The 19,969-nt window shown below is 36.2% G+C and overlaps 1 protein-coding gene across 6 annotated transcripts in view; it reads right to left on the reverse strand.

Annotated features, from left to right (window-relative positions):
* Qki (QKI, KH domain containing RNA binding) overlaps nucleotides 1-19,969 on the reverse strand; it is a 133,623-nt gene that overhangs the window by 9,264 nt on the left and 104,390 nt on the right. For 3 of the 6 annotated variants that reach the window (XM_071612860.1, XM_071612861.1, XM_071612862.1), the window contains exons 5-6: nucleotides 2,114-2,201; nucleotides 491-790 (exon numbers count right to left, since the gene is read on the reverse strand). In XM_071612860.1, the coding sequence (XP_071468961.1) occupies nucleotides 491-790; nucleotides 2,114-2,201 (388 nt within the window). Of the gene's footprint in view, nucleotides 1-473; nucleotides 791-2,113; nucleotides 2,202-19,969 lie in introns of all 6 variants that reach the window. The other 3 variants (XM_071612858.1, XM_071612859.1, XM_071612863.1) reach the window with 2 other exon arrangements.

Below are 19,969 nucleotides of genomic sequence, written 5' to 3' on the forward strand. Positions count from 1 at the left end.
GACTTCAAAAGACAAAAAATTCAAAGTTCAGTTAAGATTGCAACCAATAATATGGTCCCATTTAAAGTGATCACAAATACTTAGCACCCAATAATATAAATTTCATAAAAATCTCAAAATACTTTCATGGGTAAGTTTAGAAGTTAACTAGCCATTAAAGAAACCCATGAGTCAAAAGAAATCTAACTCCAGAAGGAGGAGCTCATAAAGGCATTAAGACAATTGGGTGAAACCTAAATAAAACTCAAGAACTTAATTCTAGTAATGTCAGATGTGAAAGTTATTTTTTGTTTAAGATGTACAATGCAAATTTACCCAAACAAATGAATTTGAGTTATCAAGTGAATCTGAACAAACTGGGTGCAGTTATTTAACAGGGGAACCCTTAAAAGGGGCAGAAACGCTTCTCTAAAACTGTTAAAATCATTTCTAAGTCTGGGGCAACAAAATGTATGAAGAATATCACTGACCACCAGGGAGAAGAACTTACCTAAAACACCACTGGGTTCAATAGGGTACTCAAGGATTGATGTAGCTGGTGCCAACGTGTAAGGGTATTCATAGGGTGTGTAGATCAACCCAGCCTCGGGCCCTGGAGGGACTATTGCAGCAGTTGGGTGAGGAGTTCCGTTTGGCATGACAGCGGTCTGTATTTGTCTGATCAAAGGCATTATGGTAGGGCCAGCTGGCGTAGGAGTACGCAGGGCAGCTGGTGGGAGGACAGGCGCAGGCCCAGTTATGATCCTTGGAGCAGCCTGGGCTGTTGCTGCAAGAGAAAAGGCAAGGGCTGCTACAGTAAGCAAAGAAATTCAGGAAGAAGTACAGGGACAGCAGTATAAAATATGGGAAAATGAGAGAGGAGTAGGAAAAAGAAAGAAAAAAGCAGGAAAGAAGAAAAATAAAAGGAAATCATTAGTACATGCACTGATCACACAAAATGCCAAAGCACACCAATCAAACGCAATCAGCTTTCCCTTTCCCAATGTGATTAAGAACAAATGTGCAAAAATTAAAAGCCACTGTAAAAAATGAATGAAATAAAATGTTATATTTAGTTTATATATTTGATATATCTGCTTTTTAAGATTTCTTGAAACTAAAGGTGCATGCAGAAGCACAAGAAAACATTTGCATTAAAAGATGTTACAAACATATTTGTAATTTGGAGTCCACAGAAACAGTTTTGGTATATTTTGTAAGTGTAACTTCAGTTTCAAATTAAAAGAAAGAATAATTTTCATTGTATTAAGTCAGACCAATAAGCACTAGATGATTATATGTATATCCTGAAGCACTGGTAGTTAACTTCTTAAAAAAAAAACAATATAAAAAGATCCTAACTTCATGACATTAAGGATATGCTCACATTCTCATGCATAAATTAAAGTCAATTACAAATTACCACTTGTAAAATAATTACACTTCTAAACTCAATGAGTCGCCTAGATGTTAGAAAGTTGGCAAGGACTTTAAAATTTATTTCTTAAAATCATTAGTAAATGAAAAATAATATTATGCTTATATGATGTGTGACCATTAGATTATCTCAAAATATAAATTTCATTTTAAATTTAAAAAAGAAATCCTCATAGCTTTTAAAATCATGCACAGATTTCTAAGAAGAAAAATAGAAGACTGGAAATAGTTATCACCACCCACTGATCTCTGTGAACTCACGTGTGAACTCAACAGGGAAAAACACCGGAGGGGGAACATGCAAGCAAAGGGACAGGAAAGAACTCAACAGAAGGATCATTCATCCAGTAACACTTAAACTTCTAAAAAAGCTTTCAAAGTCTTGTATTGTGCATAAATACAACAAAATAAACTGGAGGCCTTGAAGCTGTACAGAAGAGGAAATTTCTTGAATTTGGACATCAAAATGTCATCAGAAAAATGAAGTATTTACAAACCTAAAGCTTCGATATGCTGGCATACAATAAAATCAAGAGAGGATAGTAATTCATGAAAAAAAAGTACTGTTGCTCCCCTGTTCAATGACACAATTACTTCAATTCTTCAGTTTAATTGCTCATGTGTTATGCTGTGAAAAGAAGTTTGTAGACAAAACAACAGAGACAGCTACAACCCTAGGCCTCAGTCTCATCCTTACGTGATTTAATGTTGGCATCTCTGTAGGTGCCATTCAGAATTGCAAGCTCCATCAGCTGCATCTTCTTCAGGCTGTCTTCTCCTTCTGCCTGTGTGTGGAAGAACACAAGAACAGTAAGCATTTAGACTTTCCACAAACAATATAGCTAGATCTACACACAAGCCTTAAATCAGATACCATGTGACTATAGTGACCTACTTCAATCAGGAGGAAACAAACAAAAACCTGGGACCTGGGAATCCTAAGGTTCTGACATTCTAAAGCCTACTTCCTCAGGGATGGCATGTGGCTACATAAGACATTCTCAAATGGCCAGTGGCTGCCTTGAAATGGAAATAAATAAAAATGTGAGACAAAAATCAAATATAGTATGTTTTCTTTAGAATGTATTACTTCAATGAATATTCCAAAACTCAGATATGTTCATTAAAAGAAATACAGATCCCCAGCACTGCTAAAGAAAACACTATCTTTAGGGTTGCCACAGGACTTACTTTCCCAACCAGGAAACATTTCCAAAGCTAAAAAGGGCACTAATAACAACTATGCTACAAAGACAGACATAAAATCAGATCATCTCTGATCATCAAAACATTTGGCCACTTTATTTTACCTTGGCTTCTTTCTACCCTTCCATTAACTTTTTTTTTTTTTTTTGCGGGTGGTGGTGGTGGTAGGGGGGTACTGGGGATTGAACTCAGGGGCACTAGACCACTGAGCCACTTCCCCAGCCCTATTTTGTATTTTATTTAGAGATAGGGTCACATTGAGTTGCTTAGTGCCTTGCTGTTACTGAGGCTGGCTTCGAACTCGTGATCCTCCTGCCTAAGTCCCCCAAGCCACTGCGATTACAGGCATTGTGCTATTGTTGACCTTGTTCAAGTCATTATTAATACAGTACTTATTTGTAAATTAGGAGTGGCCTTGATATTTTCGTCATCGTTTTTCTTTTTCCAGTGTGAGAAAGAAGAGGCCCAAGTTTGAATAATCTATTAATGGTGACAGTTATGTACCCAAATTATACTCAGGGGTCAGAAAAATAGCCCCAAACACAACTGTCAATGTTTCTCAACAATCTCATGTCTCAAACCCTTTCAGTTTCTTACTATCTAAAAATATAAGGTTTGAGTTACCTATGATCTGGCCCCAAACTACCACCTAAAGTTAAACCTATTAATCTTCTATCTATAATTTCACATACTTGCCCAATATTAAAAGTCAAACCAGATCACTCCCTCTTGTCACTCATTTGTGCAAATTCTTTTACTGCCAATGCTTCTTTTCATGTCATTCTACTCCTGTTTCCAAATCCTACCTATCCAACAAAATCCATTCAATGCTATTTTCTCATGGGGCCATCCCTAGACTATACTGTTTCTGTCCTGAATCAGTCTGCTGAATATCACCACCTCTAAAGTACATCCCCCTAAAACAGAGCCTATTTTTTATTTATTTCTGGCTAAACCCATGGTCACTGTCTTAAACGACAGATGTGAGAAATCTTTAATTCCAAATCCCAAATGTCAAAGTCCAAGAGGATACACTTTAGCCACAGCAAAAGGAAGCAGTAGATGAAGATCCATCTCTAAAGTCTGTCCCTAAAGATGGTGATAAGGATAAAACTAAGTGCCTTCCCCCCACCATATTCTCAGGATTTAATATTAAAAAAAAAAATGACCCGATGACACATTTTTTCAGAATAAGCTTGTTTCTCTCAGATTAAAAAAAGGGGCAGAATGAGGACAAGTGAAAGCTTTTTGGCCTCCTCCTTTTCTGTTACACAGATAATGATACAAAGATCTTGGGCATTAGTGAATATACATATGCTGTCATTTGTAGCAAACATAACTGCTGAATGGGCTTTTAACAAACCACGAGAATTAAAGAAAAAAGATGATGAAAATATCAAGGCCACTCCTAACTGTAGTCTGCTTCCAGTAGAGTACTTCGCAAGATGACACTTGCACATGTGGGATCACTATTCCTTGACCCCATCAATATGCATAAAGATGAATGAAAACAAAAAGTGAATAGGTTTTCTTTGAAAGACACAGAAATTACTGGTTAAAAATAAAAGGGAAGAATTTGCAATTCATTATAAAACATCTTAAACTTGTTCATGAAAAACTATTAATCTTAAAAGTTTATCAAGTTGGTTCAAATAAATCTGTATGCCATAATTAAAGAATACAAGCATTACATATTATACTCTATATACATTTTTCCCCCCAAGGCAGCAGTAGTTATACCTCCCATCTAGTGTGAGAAAGAAGAGGCCCAAGTTTGAAAGTGTCAGCAAAAAGAGGGCAAATTTACCTCCATCAAAAACAGAAAGAAAGATTCAAAAGAGTCTTCTTTGGAAAGAACAGGTAATTGAAAACATGTTTAAATGGAACTGCTTCTTTCGAAATGACAAAAATAACTACTCATGAGGTGGTAATTCAGCGTCAAACACAGCAGAAAGCCAAAGAGAATGCTGATGGAAGAAATGCACACGCGTACACCGCCAGCGGATGCATGTGTGCCTGCCTTCTGCAGTGTGCAGGACACTCACATAGAACAGAGATCACTTCAACAGGAGAATAAAAATCAGAGTAGCCAAGCCTTCACTAAGAGGTGTCGGTGTCATCTGCCATAATGTTGTCCCTGGCTGGCAGCGATTTATGTTATGCTGGGCCAGGGCTACGGTGGCAGGCTACACTAATGCCTTCCAGAAAAGCAATGGGTTTAGCTGGCAGAGCTGGAATTTGAACCCAGATGCTGTCACTCCAGAATGGGCTTCACTCTTGCTCTTTACCACACCCAAACCACTCAGGCTACCACCACCACCACCACCACTGGTATTCACAGAGCATGAGACTCTCGTGTGCCTCAGGAGATAATCAAGTTCATTATAGAATTAAGTTCACAAAGAATTGATGATTTCAACTTTTCTGTCTTGCTTTTGACAGAAAGTAGGCATCTGTAACTACCTGAACACAACTGGATGTATGTGCTACCTCTTTCAAGTTCAAGTTCAGATAAGAAAACTTGCTACTTGACTATAGGCAGAAGCTCCAGAGCTTCTATCAGCCAGATGTTAGACTTCTCTCCAAGAAAACAACTGATCAGATGAGACATCCTGAGGCTACACATCTTACCTCTGGACATTCTGCAATGGATTTTATAGAACCCTGTCAGGGATCAGCATATCTAAAAATGCAACACTGACTTTTTCATTTGTAACAAATGAAACCACTCTTACACAACTAAGATAAGGTCATAAAATCATATTTTTCAATGCTGAATTCAAGTGATTACCTGCACTCGCATAACTTTGTCCCATATTTTGAAATCACTTAAAACTTTAGATATAACTTATACGTGCAGTGAAATCCTGAGGTCTTAAGTATAACACTGGATCATTTTTGATGAATGTACATCAAGAGATGGGACATTTCTACCAATCAAATCCTTTGTGCCTTAAGTACCTATCACCCATCTGCTTCTCTCACACCACAATTCAGTTTGCCTATTCTAGAATTTCAGAGAATGGAATTACATGCGATTTTCTGTTCCATTTCTTTCCCACACAGTGTCGAAAGACACTCACCCTACTGCTGCAGCACCAGCAGTTCATTTGTTTCCAGGGCTAGGCAGCACTCTGTTTATCCTGTCTTCTGCTCTAGACATCTGTGTATTTCCAGTTTTTGTATACTGTGAATTGAAGCCAGTATGGTAATTTTTGTACAAGATTTTGGGGGAAGGGAGTAATCTATTCATTTACAAAGGATAAATACCTAGTAATGAAGTTGCTAGGTCACAGATTTGATGAAGTGCATGGGAAAGCATCATGATAACACCTTTACTTATTTATTTTTGGAGACAGTTTCACTTATTTGCTTAGAGCCTTACTAAGCTATTGAGGATGGCCTTGAACTTGTGATACTCCTCAGCCTTGGAGTCTCTAGTATTACAGGCATGCACCACCATGCCTGGCACACCTTGACTTTTAAAACATAACAATCCAAAACATAACAAACTCTTGTTAATACCTAAAACCTGAGGTATCTGAGGAGCCTCTTAAGAATTCATTTTTTTTCAGACTTGCAGAAAGACAATATAACAGAGATTATACAACACCCCCAGCAGGGCTGGGGAGCAACATTCCTATAATCTCATCTGTATACTACTGGGATGGGGTGTCTAAAGGCAGGGTAAACATACCATTTTGAACTTTGGGGTGTTTGCAATTATGGATGCCACATTTATAGAACTTGAATCTGGAGCTGACTTATTCTAACTTACCCTATAAAACTAGTAGACAAATTATGCTCTCAATTTTCAAAAATTTTCTCTGAAACAATATAGTATTAAGCTTCAAGTAATCTACCATATGCTTTCAAATGCTTGTAAGACTCAAACTATTTCTTCTTTGCCAGTTAGTTTTCTGTGAGTCTTTCAAATGAGACATAGTGAGGGTGATAGATAAAGCTAGTCTTAAGAGTTGGATGGGGGAGAAGGGACAACACCCCTTCCATGAGAAGCTCCTCCTATCTCTGTCCCTGCCACAGGTAGTGGTCTCTCCACTCAGCACTCGAGAACTGGCTTCACTATGTAGCCCTTTGCACCCATGATCTACCAGCACCAGCCGGTCAGCATCCATTTCTGAGTATATCAGTTGATCAGCTCCATGTCAGAGGTTTCTGTTTCAACTCAGCACTGCACTTTCTCCAAATGTCTAAGAGCAATAAAAGCTCCAACCTCTCTCATTTCCCCTCTCTTCCTGGAATTTCCAAATCCGTGTCAAAGAGCATCTGTTTTCCTGATAGGGAATGTAAGAGGTTCTCCATCACCACCTCATGCAAACTACATTTCTTAGACAGGCATGTGGCCATGCCAATGTCTTTCCTCTTATCTAATCCTCATCATGACAAGTCTATGTGTACTTTTCTTTGTTGATCATGCACAACTGTGTGTGATTCCTTTTAAATCATTTTGTTTCCTTGATTCCTGCGCCTTCCTATTATCTTTTATCTTCAGGTACTGAGATGACTGATGAAAACCTTACTATCACATAGATACTGTGCTAAATCCAACACAAAGGAGGCAGTTCACAGACTCAAGAGCATCAGAGGACTTCCCAGCACTGTGAATGATATAGGCAGTGTGAAGCTCCAAGTCAGAGTTGCTTGGCCAGGTAGAGAGCCTTGTTCCCAGCAGGCAACAAGCCTGCTTGCCTGTGTAAAATGCACTCAGTATAAGTAATATGCAAAGACTGCTTTCCATGGGCAGATGCAGAGGTCAAAGTGTGAGACACACAGTAAGAGAAAAATAAGTCTCCCTTATCTTTTTGTATTTTCCATTGTATTATCTCTCACTTAATTGCCCATATCTGATTTAGGAGCAAGAACATGCCACAGGATAAACAAAGATAAAATACACAGAAAGTGAGAGTCACTTTAAATAAATAAATAAATTTAACACTCAAAACTCCCACATACGTGCATTATCCTTCATTTAAACTATGTAAAACAAACATTTTTATCTCAGGGTAGTATGTCCTGCCTTTCTTCAACAAGATATAAACAGGTCCATTTAAAAGGGACCTACTTGTTTAAAAGCAATAAAGATCTCAGCAAGGAAAAGCCATGTCCCAATAATAAGCACTTATTCTGTCCAATGCAGCGTATAGAGTGATATTTACAAATTGTGATTTTACTGTACACTTAATATGGATGATAAAATTCTGAAAGTTGATCAACAATTCAGGCTACATACTAACATTAAAGAGCCAGTTAGTTTGTAGCTAAAAAGACCTCTAAACTTGACTGTAGCTATTATTAGGTAGTATGGTTGGCCAATAAAGGCAGGACACAGAATATTAATTAGCAGTTCAAGAGTCTTGTTTTATAGCAGATGATAACAAGAACAGAAACCACAAAATAATGATCTTATGAGAGGTGCGGGAGAGGCAAAAATTTAAAAAAAAAAAAAAAAAAAAGTCTGTGTGCAGTGATGGAGATTGGTGTGCAGGCGGCAGAACCTGCCTGACAAGGATCTGCAAGGGCCCTGGCCTGCACCCTCCCAGAGCCGTCCTGGCTCCTAGTACCCAGTGAGATGCAACTACACACCAATGGAGTAAACGTGAGCTAAGTGATGGTGGTCAGGGCCAAAGTAGGTCTGCTGCTTCTAGCAGCAATCCTATACCCACGCAGATTTATTTAAACCTACAGCTGCCGTGACACTTGCTTTTTCTTACTTCGTACTGAAGATTGAACCCAGGGTTGCTTTACCACTGAGTTAAGTCTCCAGTCCTTTTGTTAGTCTCCTATGATCCTGCTCTCTCGTCTACATCTCTACTATTAGAGATTCAGGCCAAGAAAAGTCTCTACTTCCCCATCTTCCAAACACAGCCCAAATGGAAACTAGATGTCCAAATGTCAAGGAAGAAGTAGGTTTGCATCAAATTTACCAATTCCACACCTTATTTTATTGCAAAGGAAACGCTGAGAATTTCACATTTGATTTGAAGTACATGTGAAGGGTGCCAATATTAAATTTGCTAGAGCTTCATGTGTAAGATTAAACAGGGACAACATCCAAAATTGGGACATGTTTCCTTGAATGCAGCATAAGAAATATGACACTTAAAACTCTTAACTTGAAAACAAAAAAAAAAATAGAGTTTCATCTAGAGATAAAGGATAGAATGTGGAATGGAGATTCAGTTTGCATTTAGTTCATTAAATTTGTAAGCCCACAGAATAGGGAAGGAACTTCCAGGTATACATCATCAATGTACTGTTTCAGCAATACTAATTTTATGCCAATATACTCTAGTTTTACATTGTTAAGCTGGAACTAAACTTGTTTTTTCCATTCCATTTGACATCGTGTTTGAACTTTTATGTAGTAGCTGACATGTGCCCAGGCAACCATGGATTAAAATCCACCCCAAATCCAGGCATCATGAGTAAATCTTGCTTATTCCTGCAAATAGTAGGTATCTTCCATCTCCTGTTTTCATTGAGTGCCAGATTCATTTAGCTAAATTGGTTCCAAAGAGTACAACCGCACTGATCAACTAATTTCAAAATGCTGCTTTTTATTTTTACGTCTGTCCAATCTGTTTGGAAGGTAAAATCACAAATCTTGAAATTAGAAAGAACTATGTGAGGGAGCCAGAACTATAAATCAAGCACTCAGAAAGTGAAGATTAGAAGGTAACTTGCATTATATTCACAAAAACTTTTATACTTCTTCCATAATTACTTTTTTTTTTTTTTAAATATGTGTAACACTTTTCCTATCAGTCAATATTTTTAGACAGTTAGAACCTGGTCCTAAGCCTAAAGGTGGGTCTGAATCTTGGTAAACCTTTTATAACTGCCTGGATACACAAAAATCTTATTTAAAAAAAAAAAAAAAAAAAAAAAAAAAGGCACTCCCTGAAATCTTTGTTTGTATGGTTGCACACTGATGCTTACATTGTCAGTATCTAATATGGCCAAAGCAGTCTTGATAATCAAAGTCATTTGCCCTCATCATTAGATATCTACATGGAACAACCAGATCAAACAGATCTGAAGCTACTGTGTAAGAATGAACACTCTCTGTTGCTTCATACTAGAATACTATACATCTATTCGGATTGTACATTATGTTTGTGTATATGTGCTTCTATTCATGGTAGTTTCTCATGCTATGGAAATGACTAGCATTGAATATAAACTGTCAATAAAATAAATAGCTGAGAGAAGAAAAAAGATTAGAAAAGTAAGACTGTATTAAATTAATATGTTCTGCACTGGGTCTACAGGAAAGAAAAGAAATTTAATACTAAAAACTATTTTAAGTACCAAGGCCAATCACTTGGTACTTAATCAGGTGTAACGAATAAAATATAGTCCTTATAGTCAAGGTTTATCATCTAGTGAAGGGAGAGAGGTAGAGCAAATTTGTAATTGGGACTATGACAGGAAGTTTGCAGAGAGCAGCACCAAATGAAAATACACAAGAAAAGGAGTAGCCTTAAGAGGATAACTAACTGTAGACTCCTTCTCTTGAAGGCTTAAGGGAGTAAACATGCAAAGACTGCTACATTCAATTTCAGGGGCTTGAGTACTAGCTTCCCCCATGAAGATCTGTTATAAAACTCTGCATTCACTCCAAATGCTCCTGCAGGACTTCAGGGTAACAATGCTGCATCATTTCCTCCTCTTATAGGGTCTATGCCAAGTAACCCATCTTCCCTAGGAGACATTCATGAGACCTCTGGGCCATCAAGCACAATTTTGAGGATTAAAAGAAGACAGAAAGATAGTCGTTTGGCATTTGCTGCAGTTTGAAGCCATCACTGCTAGTTTTACTTACATCCAAACTATTTTGTAGTCACTGTGGCCACAACTGAGATAACTAAGGTTGTTTGATTGATATTTATTAACTTTTATTGGTTGTTTCATAAGATATTTAAAGGTATGGCTTCAATAAATAAATGAAACACTAAACCTCAAAGTCAAATCAAAGCAGAACAAAGGAAGGAAAGAAAAATGATATTTCCTCATGTAAAAGGTATCTGACCTCTATGACAGATAGCATTCAACAACAGTAAAGTTAGACAAGACTAGGTCTTCTGCACTGCTGCTACTTGTTCTCAACTGCTGAAACTTTGGGTCAGAAAAAAATTAAGGTAATTAAACATTTTTTTTTCTTTTTTTACAAAAGACCTCTCTAGGATTTAAATAGAAGTCTGTATTTTAAATTGTTTATGCTTTATAAAGAATTCTGCCTTTCTTGTTTCATTTAGTTTTCTTAACAATTTATAAAGTATATGACACAATTCTTCCATTGACTATACTTTAGAGTAAAATTTTAAAAAATAATTTGTATACTATATTAATAAATCACTTAAATACTTATTTTGCTTAGCTAGCCCACAAAAGCTATGAAGCAAGGTTTGTCTAGTTATACTTCAAGAATCAAATAACAATAAACTTGGAATGTAAACAACACATTCCTTTACTTCTGAACTAAACTGCCAATGAATGTTCCTCCTTAAATGGGAACCAATATAGCAATCTAAATAATCAATTTCAAAGTAAGCATAATAGTGAAAATAGGATTTGACTGCTAGGAAAAAGAGTCAATTCTAAAATTAAAACTGTAAGAAATTCCTAAACAACCCTCTGCTAATGTACACCATTCCTTACTTTAGAGAGAAGTGATATGTGTAAGAAGTTCCTTTACTTAAAGAACTCTGAACTCCATCAACATTTACCAAGCTCCTGAAGCAAGGTGATTTTGCAGGATCAATTTGGGTTTGGGTCCTGTGTTAACTTGTATTTTGAATTTTATGAATATTAATAATTGCAACATATTTGTTAACATGACAACAATGAGCCTATGAATTTAAAATAATATACAATCATCAGTAGAAACAAAAATTGGAAAGTATTGAGAAAATGATAAATGCTGGAAAGCCCTTTAAGAATCCAAGGACTCTTATAACAAAGAGGTGATGAAACTTCTAAGCCATGGGCGATAGATGTGTGACCTCAAGGTTTGGGTGAGGTTTAAGACATAAAAGGTCCACAAAAGGACTGAGAAACTGGTATGTATACTAGGGTTGCCAAGGAATTCCCTTGGGTACCAGCTGAGATCAAGGAAGAGAGTTACCTGCCTCAGACTGTTTTACACATATACAAAACTACTTTATTTTGGAAAAAATGTATCAATGATATGCCATCCACAGAGGAAGAAAACAGTGATAGTAAAATTCTGAAGTCATAAAAGAAGGATCTTAATTCTGTTTAGGAGACTATATCCAGGGAGTAAAAGAAGAAAACTCAATCTGGACTTACAACTGACCTTAGGCATCGTCATTCCAAACCAGGAGCTTCATGTATTAATTTTAAATGTTATTCATAATCTACTATTCCAGGAAAATTTAACACTTTTATTAGATTTTTAATATATCTAGATTTTTATTATAAAGGGGACTTTTCCTTTAAATGGTTACAAATCTGTGTGTATATGAAACAAGCTATCAAAACTTTTCATATAATTATTAAAAATTATTGCATTTGTCACAGATTTTTACTAAAATACTGTTTTTTTAGGATACGCTTTAACTAACAAACAGATAAAGTCTACTACTCTCCTGAGAGCTCATCAGGGAAGAGAAGATGGAGGACTAAATGATTTCATAAATGAAACAAAGATGATAGGAACTTCCTTGGAACACACTGCAAGAGAACCAAGCCCCACCTTGGGTGACCAGTCTGAGACCCAAAGGAGAGCTAAGGGAAGGACAGAAAGGGGTGGTGTCTCAAGAAGAGAACCATGCTTAAAAATTCAGAATCTGAAATGCAAGATAAAGAGGCTGTGAGGTAAAAAATCATTGAAAGCCAGGCTCCAGGTAAGGGGTGCACTCCAGAAGTCACTCATCTTACCTTGAAGACAGTCAGGATTAGGTTTGTATTTTTAGAAGCACCACTTTGGCTCCACAATAAAGAATATCAAGAAAGGTTAAGATGAAAGGCAGGTAGTTAGAGGTTCCTAATCCAAGCAACACAGAAAATCAGCCCAAGCCAGGATAATCACAATGCCAGTGAAGAGATGTACGAGATGGTTGAAGTGGTAAAGCCAACTTTATCTGTGGGGTGCTGGTAAAATATTCTAAATGTTCATGGAACTCCAAGTTGAAACTGTAGTTGAATGAATTTCCTACTGGTTAACATTCACCTTTTGCTTTTATAAAAAAAATACTGCTACAAATTACTCATCTTGTTTGGGGTTATTTCATTGGAATAAATAACAAGAAGAGGAACTGCATCTTACCCGCCTCCCTTCCTTTTTATTCCAAAAACTGTCAACTGTATCCCAAAAAGGTTTCCCAAAGTATATGACTTCACAAAAGGTACAGAATTCATTTTATGGCTCCTGCAATTTCTGTGGTGCTGGAGCTCAGAAAATGATATTCTGTCATACAACTCTGGCACCCTGAATGCTTTGAACTAAAGCAGAAACAAGGTCTCTGTGGATCTGCTTCCTAGCCCCAAGTCGCTTGCCCTATATTTCCCTCCCCAAATGCAGGAAAGGGGCTTTTTTTTTGGGGGGGGGGGGGGAGAATTTTTTAATATTTATTTTTCAGTTTTTGGTGGACACAACATCTTTATTTTATTTTTATGTGGTGCTGAGGATCGAACCCAGCACCCCTGCGCATGCCAGGCGAATGCTTTATCACTTGAGCCACACCCCCAACCCCAGGAAAGGGGTTTTATTTATTTAATTTTTTTCCCTACTAACCTAAAGGTCAAATTTCCCAAAGGAGAAAGGCTAGAGTTGACACCATCCTCAGAACTCTGTCCTAACCTACTATTGTTACTTAGGCCCATTCACGTCCCCTAAAATCTTTTTTACTTTTTCTCTAAAATTGCCTTCAGTTTCCACTCCCCTTGCCCCTATGAAAAAGGTAGTTAAGGCTCAATCCTCTGAGGTTTCCTTGAGTTTCATACTTTTTGCAAACTTCCCTGTGCCTGAAAATTAATGAGTCTGTATGTATTTTCTCCTATTATCTGTTCAGTTTGTTTTATAGATTTAAATTAATCAAAGTTGAAGATGGAATTGTGGGGAATCTTATTGACAGATGGCTGGTTTGAGGTATAGGCAACAACCTCCTCCTTGTGACTGTTACCTAAGTGAGGGATGTCTCCTTGAACTGAGCCTTTGACCTGTAGAATCTGAGGCTATCTCTAGGAAGATGATGTCAGAACTGAACTGAATCAGAGGACATCTGGCTGGGGTCTCTTGGAGAATCCAGTACCAAAATGAACTGGATGCTAGTGAGGAGAAATCTCCACAGGTTGTGCTGACCAAAGGTCACACAAGTATTCTGTGTTGTGAGAATACAGGAGGAGAAACTGAGTTTGGTCCCTACCTTGTCAAATGCATTCACAGAAAACATTGGTATTCATCTAACATTAAAAATGAATGAATTCAGAGTTACACTCACGTTGGCTGACCCCTATTGGTTAAAATGTTACCAGCGCTCCAAGGTTAACCAAGGTTAAGCAACTTTTTGTTGGGATAGCTTGTGCTTTAAATAGCTGGTGTGAGCATTTAAGAAACAATTTTGTTACTGGTGAAAAGAAAGGAAACTGCTCTGGTTCCAGAGTTAGACGTAATTCAACTGTTTTTATAACCTGTTTTACAGTATTGTATTTAGAATTTTCCCAAAAAGTTTGACTACTAAAATTTATGTAGAAGAAAGTAACCTTTATATTAGTTCTGACAACATTATAACAGGAGCATACCTCTTCATTTATTGCAGAACAGAGTGCACAGTTTAACTTTGAAAAGTGTACCGAGATTCCTGGTTTATATTATATGAATATTTGTTCAATGCACTTAGCACATGCTTGAAACACTCTATTAAAACAGTTATGTGTAGACTTAAAAAAAGAATGCAACCGTTGAAGAGACTGTGAACAGCAGTGAAGCAGTGCTACTACTGCATATTAATATACACCCACTTAAGAAACTACAGAAACTAAAAAGACACAACAGTGTATTTAAGGAGTGCTATTTATTATTCTTTCACTGTAGTCTGAAATTGTTCAAAGCACCAGAATGCTAGACAAACTCTAGACATAGTGAAGTTCTGTAAATACAAGTTTCTCAATAGAGGTTTCTGAAGTAAATTATTTTCCACAGCCATTTAGTGCTTCTTTTAATCTCCACAGCTAAATTCAGTAATCAAGTATTTAAACTGAGCACATTATAATCTTTCCAGGAGAATTCATAAAACATTAATGTCACAAAGTTTGCACATTCACGAATTTGCTACTTTCTACAGACATTATACAATAGTACAAAGAAGATTACTAAACTGCTGTGTCAATTTAAAGGCATAACTAAAAACAATTCAATAGATACTTTCATACTTTGATTTAAAGATTGAATATTTACAAAGGCATCATAAGAGAATAATAAACAAAATACACCTACTTATCTTATAACTTGGCAGTATGAATAAAGAAGTCTTACCAGTGATAAGTAGGATAACTAAAGAGTCGTTTTTTAAACTAAAACTTAAAAATCCAGTTTCAAAACTACAGAAGAGAATCAAGGTGTAACAGGAGCTGTCAAATAAGTCAACCTGAAGCAATCTTAATATCAATATGCTCATCTGAATCACTAACATACTACATAAATGTTATAATGTTTACTGATTAATTTTAATAAAAACACCCAAACACTAAAAACATCTGAAAAGTTGTCATAGTAAAATACAAGAGTTAAGAAAAACCAAATACATTAGTACAAAGTGAATAGATCAGAAATATTTTGCCTATATATAAAGAACATGATGCTACTTACCAACCATCAGAAGGGCATGCAAACAAATTAAAGGGATGCATGAAAATAATTGAACTAAAGAAGATACAATGAGAAATCGCTCACCTATTTTTCTAATTATTAAAATAAATTTTTAAAAAACTTCTAAAATATGTACTTTAGAGTATCTACACAGAACTCCACATATTTGGTAAAAAAAACAAAACAAACAAAAAAACTATAATGTAATATGCCAGCCAGTGAGGAGCTTAATTAATTATGGGGTATAAATGTTATTATTTAAGAATTAACAGGTTTAAACAATTATAAAATACTCTATAAACTTTGTCAATCTGAACAAACCCTTGAGATGAGAAAAGCTGTCCTTCAATGAATCCTTACAAGAGTGAAGAAAAGGATGTTATTCAAAGTCTCTCTGTGAGAGCTGTTCACAGTTATCATGAACAAGACATATCACCAAGGGGCCTCAAAATACAAAATTCCAATGTATAGAAAAAACTCTGCTGGTTTTAAGAAGCCTGAACGATTGTCACAACAAGAATATGGATAAGACAGACAATAAAAAGAGCTAATGCAGTTGATTCAGTAACATATAATTATGCACAGTATTGACTGACTAGTCTTATAACAGATACTGTGTCATACATCTGTTGTATGGATAGCTTTTAATTATCTGTGAAGATTCCAGTTGGAAAAAATGTTGTTGTCCTAATGTAGAGCACAATTAAATAGGGGATGGAGCATAAAAAGCCACAGATAGACAGGAGTGAGTTTTATGTAGGAGGGGCCTTCTTTGCAAGATAAAATTCATTGGCACATTCCGATTTCTGTAAGTGCTTTTCTCCTCATGATATTTTCTAAAGCAGCACACATTCACCAGGGGTTCACCCACAGCACAAGCAGCTGTGTCAATTCGATTCCAAGGAACTACACACAAATTCAGAGGGCTGTGGGAAGCACTTTTCTGATGGTCTCTGTATTCTATACTTTATGGAGTTCTGGGATCTTATCTGTTACTAGACAAGTTTTATCAATTGTTCAATAGGAATCTTAGAACTACAGGATTTAGATCAAATGACATGGATGTATAATTAATTACACAGTAATCAGTCAAGACTAATATATAAACAAAAATGTGTTCGTTATATTTAAACGTATTTATTCTACCCATTCTCAATTCAATTAAACAACCATTCTCCCTTATACACTTGAATCTTCTGGTATATTTTTGAAAGATGCTTCTACATTTTCAGGCCACTAGGATAAGCAATAGGCAAATTATTATTTTTCTTATCAAACTATAACTTGTATCTTAAAAATGCTAACACCCCCCTATTCCTTATTTAATTTATGAGAGAATGAGAGTTTCAAAATTTTAAATACTTAAGCTTCACTCTGAGCGTTTTTCTGGAGGGCAGATATAAACCATCAATGAAAGAACTACCACCAGCATTGCTGTCCCCAGAAGTGTCTTAAGCTCAAGTGATGCTCAGCACCTTAGGTATGAGAGGAGCACGTTCTCAGGAAAATTTATTCCACGAAAACCCAATTTTTTTGAGAAAAAGGGGCAACTCTTTCTGAAAGTATTTACATATAACACAACTCATTCAATTTGAGCCTGAGTAGTTTGTTTTCCAAAATAACTTTATAAATGTTCCACCTATTTTGTGAGAAAAATATGACAAGAGCAAAAACATATATGCACTGACTAAAATTAAAGTCGAGTTAATGTTTATTAAAACAAAGCAAAGAATCTTTTAATAGCATTATCTGCTGATATATTTAATTTAGGACGGGAAATTTATGACAGAGTTGCCACTTTTTTGCCTCCAGAGATCTGGAACAAAATGTCTCTCCTTAAATGTCCTTACTGTACTGTATTTAGTTAAAAAACAAACCTTAATAAGCTGATTGCCTGCATGGGAGCAGGGATCAACTCATTGCCATTAAGAATTTAAGAAGCCATCAGCCCTCTATACAGCCCAGCCTATAGGAGAGATGCAAGGATTGGCTTCTTTCAAACCTGTAATTTATGAGTTTATTCAAACCCGCCAAATTGCTTTAAGTGAACGCCTCTCACATTCGAAAATTCCCATGGCAACTCATTTAGTTTGGCAGACAGGCAGGCCCAAATTCAATCCTTTTATCCTGCAGCTAAACCATTACAATGGTAATTCTGCTCTGACACTCTGAAGAGACTGCTAATTACTGTACTCCAGGTCCCTAGACAGATTTCCCATTCAGATGAAAATGGCTATGCAAGGCACAAAGCCTCTAACACCTTTCTTTACAAGCCCTCCTACCACAGTTCTAACAGGAGCAAGTGCCTCACAGCTGGATGTCTTTAATGTATCTTTTAACACCTTGCCTTCCCTCCCAATAAAATCAAAAGGAGGCCAACAATACCATAAATTTAAATTATTGTTAGTTGGTCAACAACTAAATGTAGCACCATCAGTTCATTAACAATTCACTAAAAAATTTAACTCCACTATAAAATTACAGTTATCTGTGGAGTCAAAACACCTGCTACTAATCTCATTTATCAACTCTTTCAACTTCTTTTCAGGTTATAAATAGCAGACAACTATAAGACAAACACATGCCATCAAAAAAAGAGAATTTTGGGTAAACAAAAAGAAAACTTTCAAAAATGTATTTTATGAAAGATAACTTCCTATATTATTTTCCTAAAATTTCAATGACTCTAACATCTCTAGTATTTTTTAAAGTAAATTAAAATTACTACTGTTATGACAACATTTTTAAACTTGCTAATATTCTTTGACATGCCTGGAAACAACTTTAAATTTCCAAACTCTTAGCTGGAAATGTTATATTCTATTACAGCAATTATTTAATGTTATATTACTGATCTCTTATGTAAATGCTTTTATAAAGAGATTCACTATATATAAAAATTGGTTCATATTCAAATTGTCAAATACCTGGGGCGAAGCTTCTACATACCATAAAGTAACAGAGCCCAAGATAAACACTTTTTGAATTGCCTGGGATAAGTGGCATCTGGTATGTTAAAATCTGTCTTAAATTAGGAACAATGTAAACTTTTGTTGCCTAAAAATAATTTCTTTAAAAAAAGGTTAGTAGTACTCTGTTTATTGTTTCCAGCTTAAGTATTCTTTCTCTCTCCAACAGAAACCTTTTGCCTCCATTCCAGCAGAAAGGAAGAAAATTGATAGAACAAGATTTAGGCATATATCCCTCATCTCCTTGTTCTCATTCTTCATATCCACTCTTTCACTATTCTGATGAGAAAAGATCACTGGATATGATAACATTTCTCACTAAATGGAGGGAGGACCCACTGAAAGAGAAATGGTTAGATACCTGAGGTGTACTCACACCACAGTGTGCATGTGGGAGACAGAGGATGCTTTTACACATGATGTTTAAGTTATAATAATGTTAATAAATGGATTCACATTTCTTTCCCTACTATCCCACTGTTAATAAAAGCCAGTATTGACAAGATCATGTACTAGCAAAGAGTGTACATCCTGCAGGCTGGAATCAAACCTCTGTTATCAGTAATTTAACTTGCAGCCAACATGGTCAACGGTGCAGTTGAGGTGACCAGTCTACACTGCAAATAAAAATAAGTGAAGGGAAGAGGATTCACTTGTCTTGCACTTCCACACAACTAAAATAATTATTATCATCTTTCCAAAGACACTCTAGGGCAAATAAGTTAGCTTGGTACTAACTCTGTAGAAAATGTGCTGCATGCCAAAAAAAAAAAAAACAACAAGAAAGGTACGTTTTCCAGAAAAAAATAAAGAGTTCAAAGTTACTAAAAGAGGAAAGTACATGAAAACACAAGAGTGAAATCTTTTAAAAATGCCATATCCTATTCATATAGATTATATACGGTATGTGCCAAATTCATTTGTCCTTTCAGTACCATTAATGAGAACACACTAGTGTGTCATTACAACAAATGAATGCAGAATTTCACATGCCACTTTCAGTAACAGATGACCAAAAAAAAAAAAAGAAAAGAAAAAAGTAAAGGATGAGAACAGGAGAAGATGATTTGCAGTCACCTTTGCCTAAATGACATTTATAGAGCATATACCAATATTTCAGAATACACACACTCATCACATACTTCTAAGTATACATGGAAAGCTCACCAAAACAGAGCATACACTGGGCTATAAAAGTCATAATTAGGGCTGGGAGTCATAGCTTGGTGGTAGAGGGCTTGCCTAGCACATGTGAGACCCTGTGGGCTCAATTCTCAGCAGAAAGGAAGGGAAGAAGAGAAGAAAGAGGGGAAAAAAAAAAGGGAAGGGAGGGAGGGACTGAAAAGGAAGGAAGGAAAGAAGGAAGGAAGGAAGGAAGGGGGAAGAAGGGAGGAAAAGAAAAGGGAAGAAAATAAGAGAGGGAGGTGAAGAGGCACTGCCCCCCCCAAAAAAAAAGAAAAATAAGAAATAATATAGATTGAAAAAGACCAAAACCATATTGAATACATTCCCTAAGCACAGCACA

Source organism: Marmota flaviventris, chromosome 6 (genome assembly GCF_047511675.1).
Source record: "Marmota flaviventris isolate mMarFla1 chromosome 6, mMarFla1.hap1, whole genome shotgun sequence".
Lineage (NCBI taxonomy): Eukaryota > Metazoa > Chordata > Mammalia > Rodentia > Sciuridae > Marmota > Marmota flaviventris.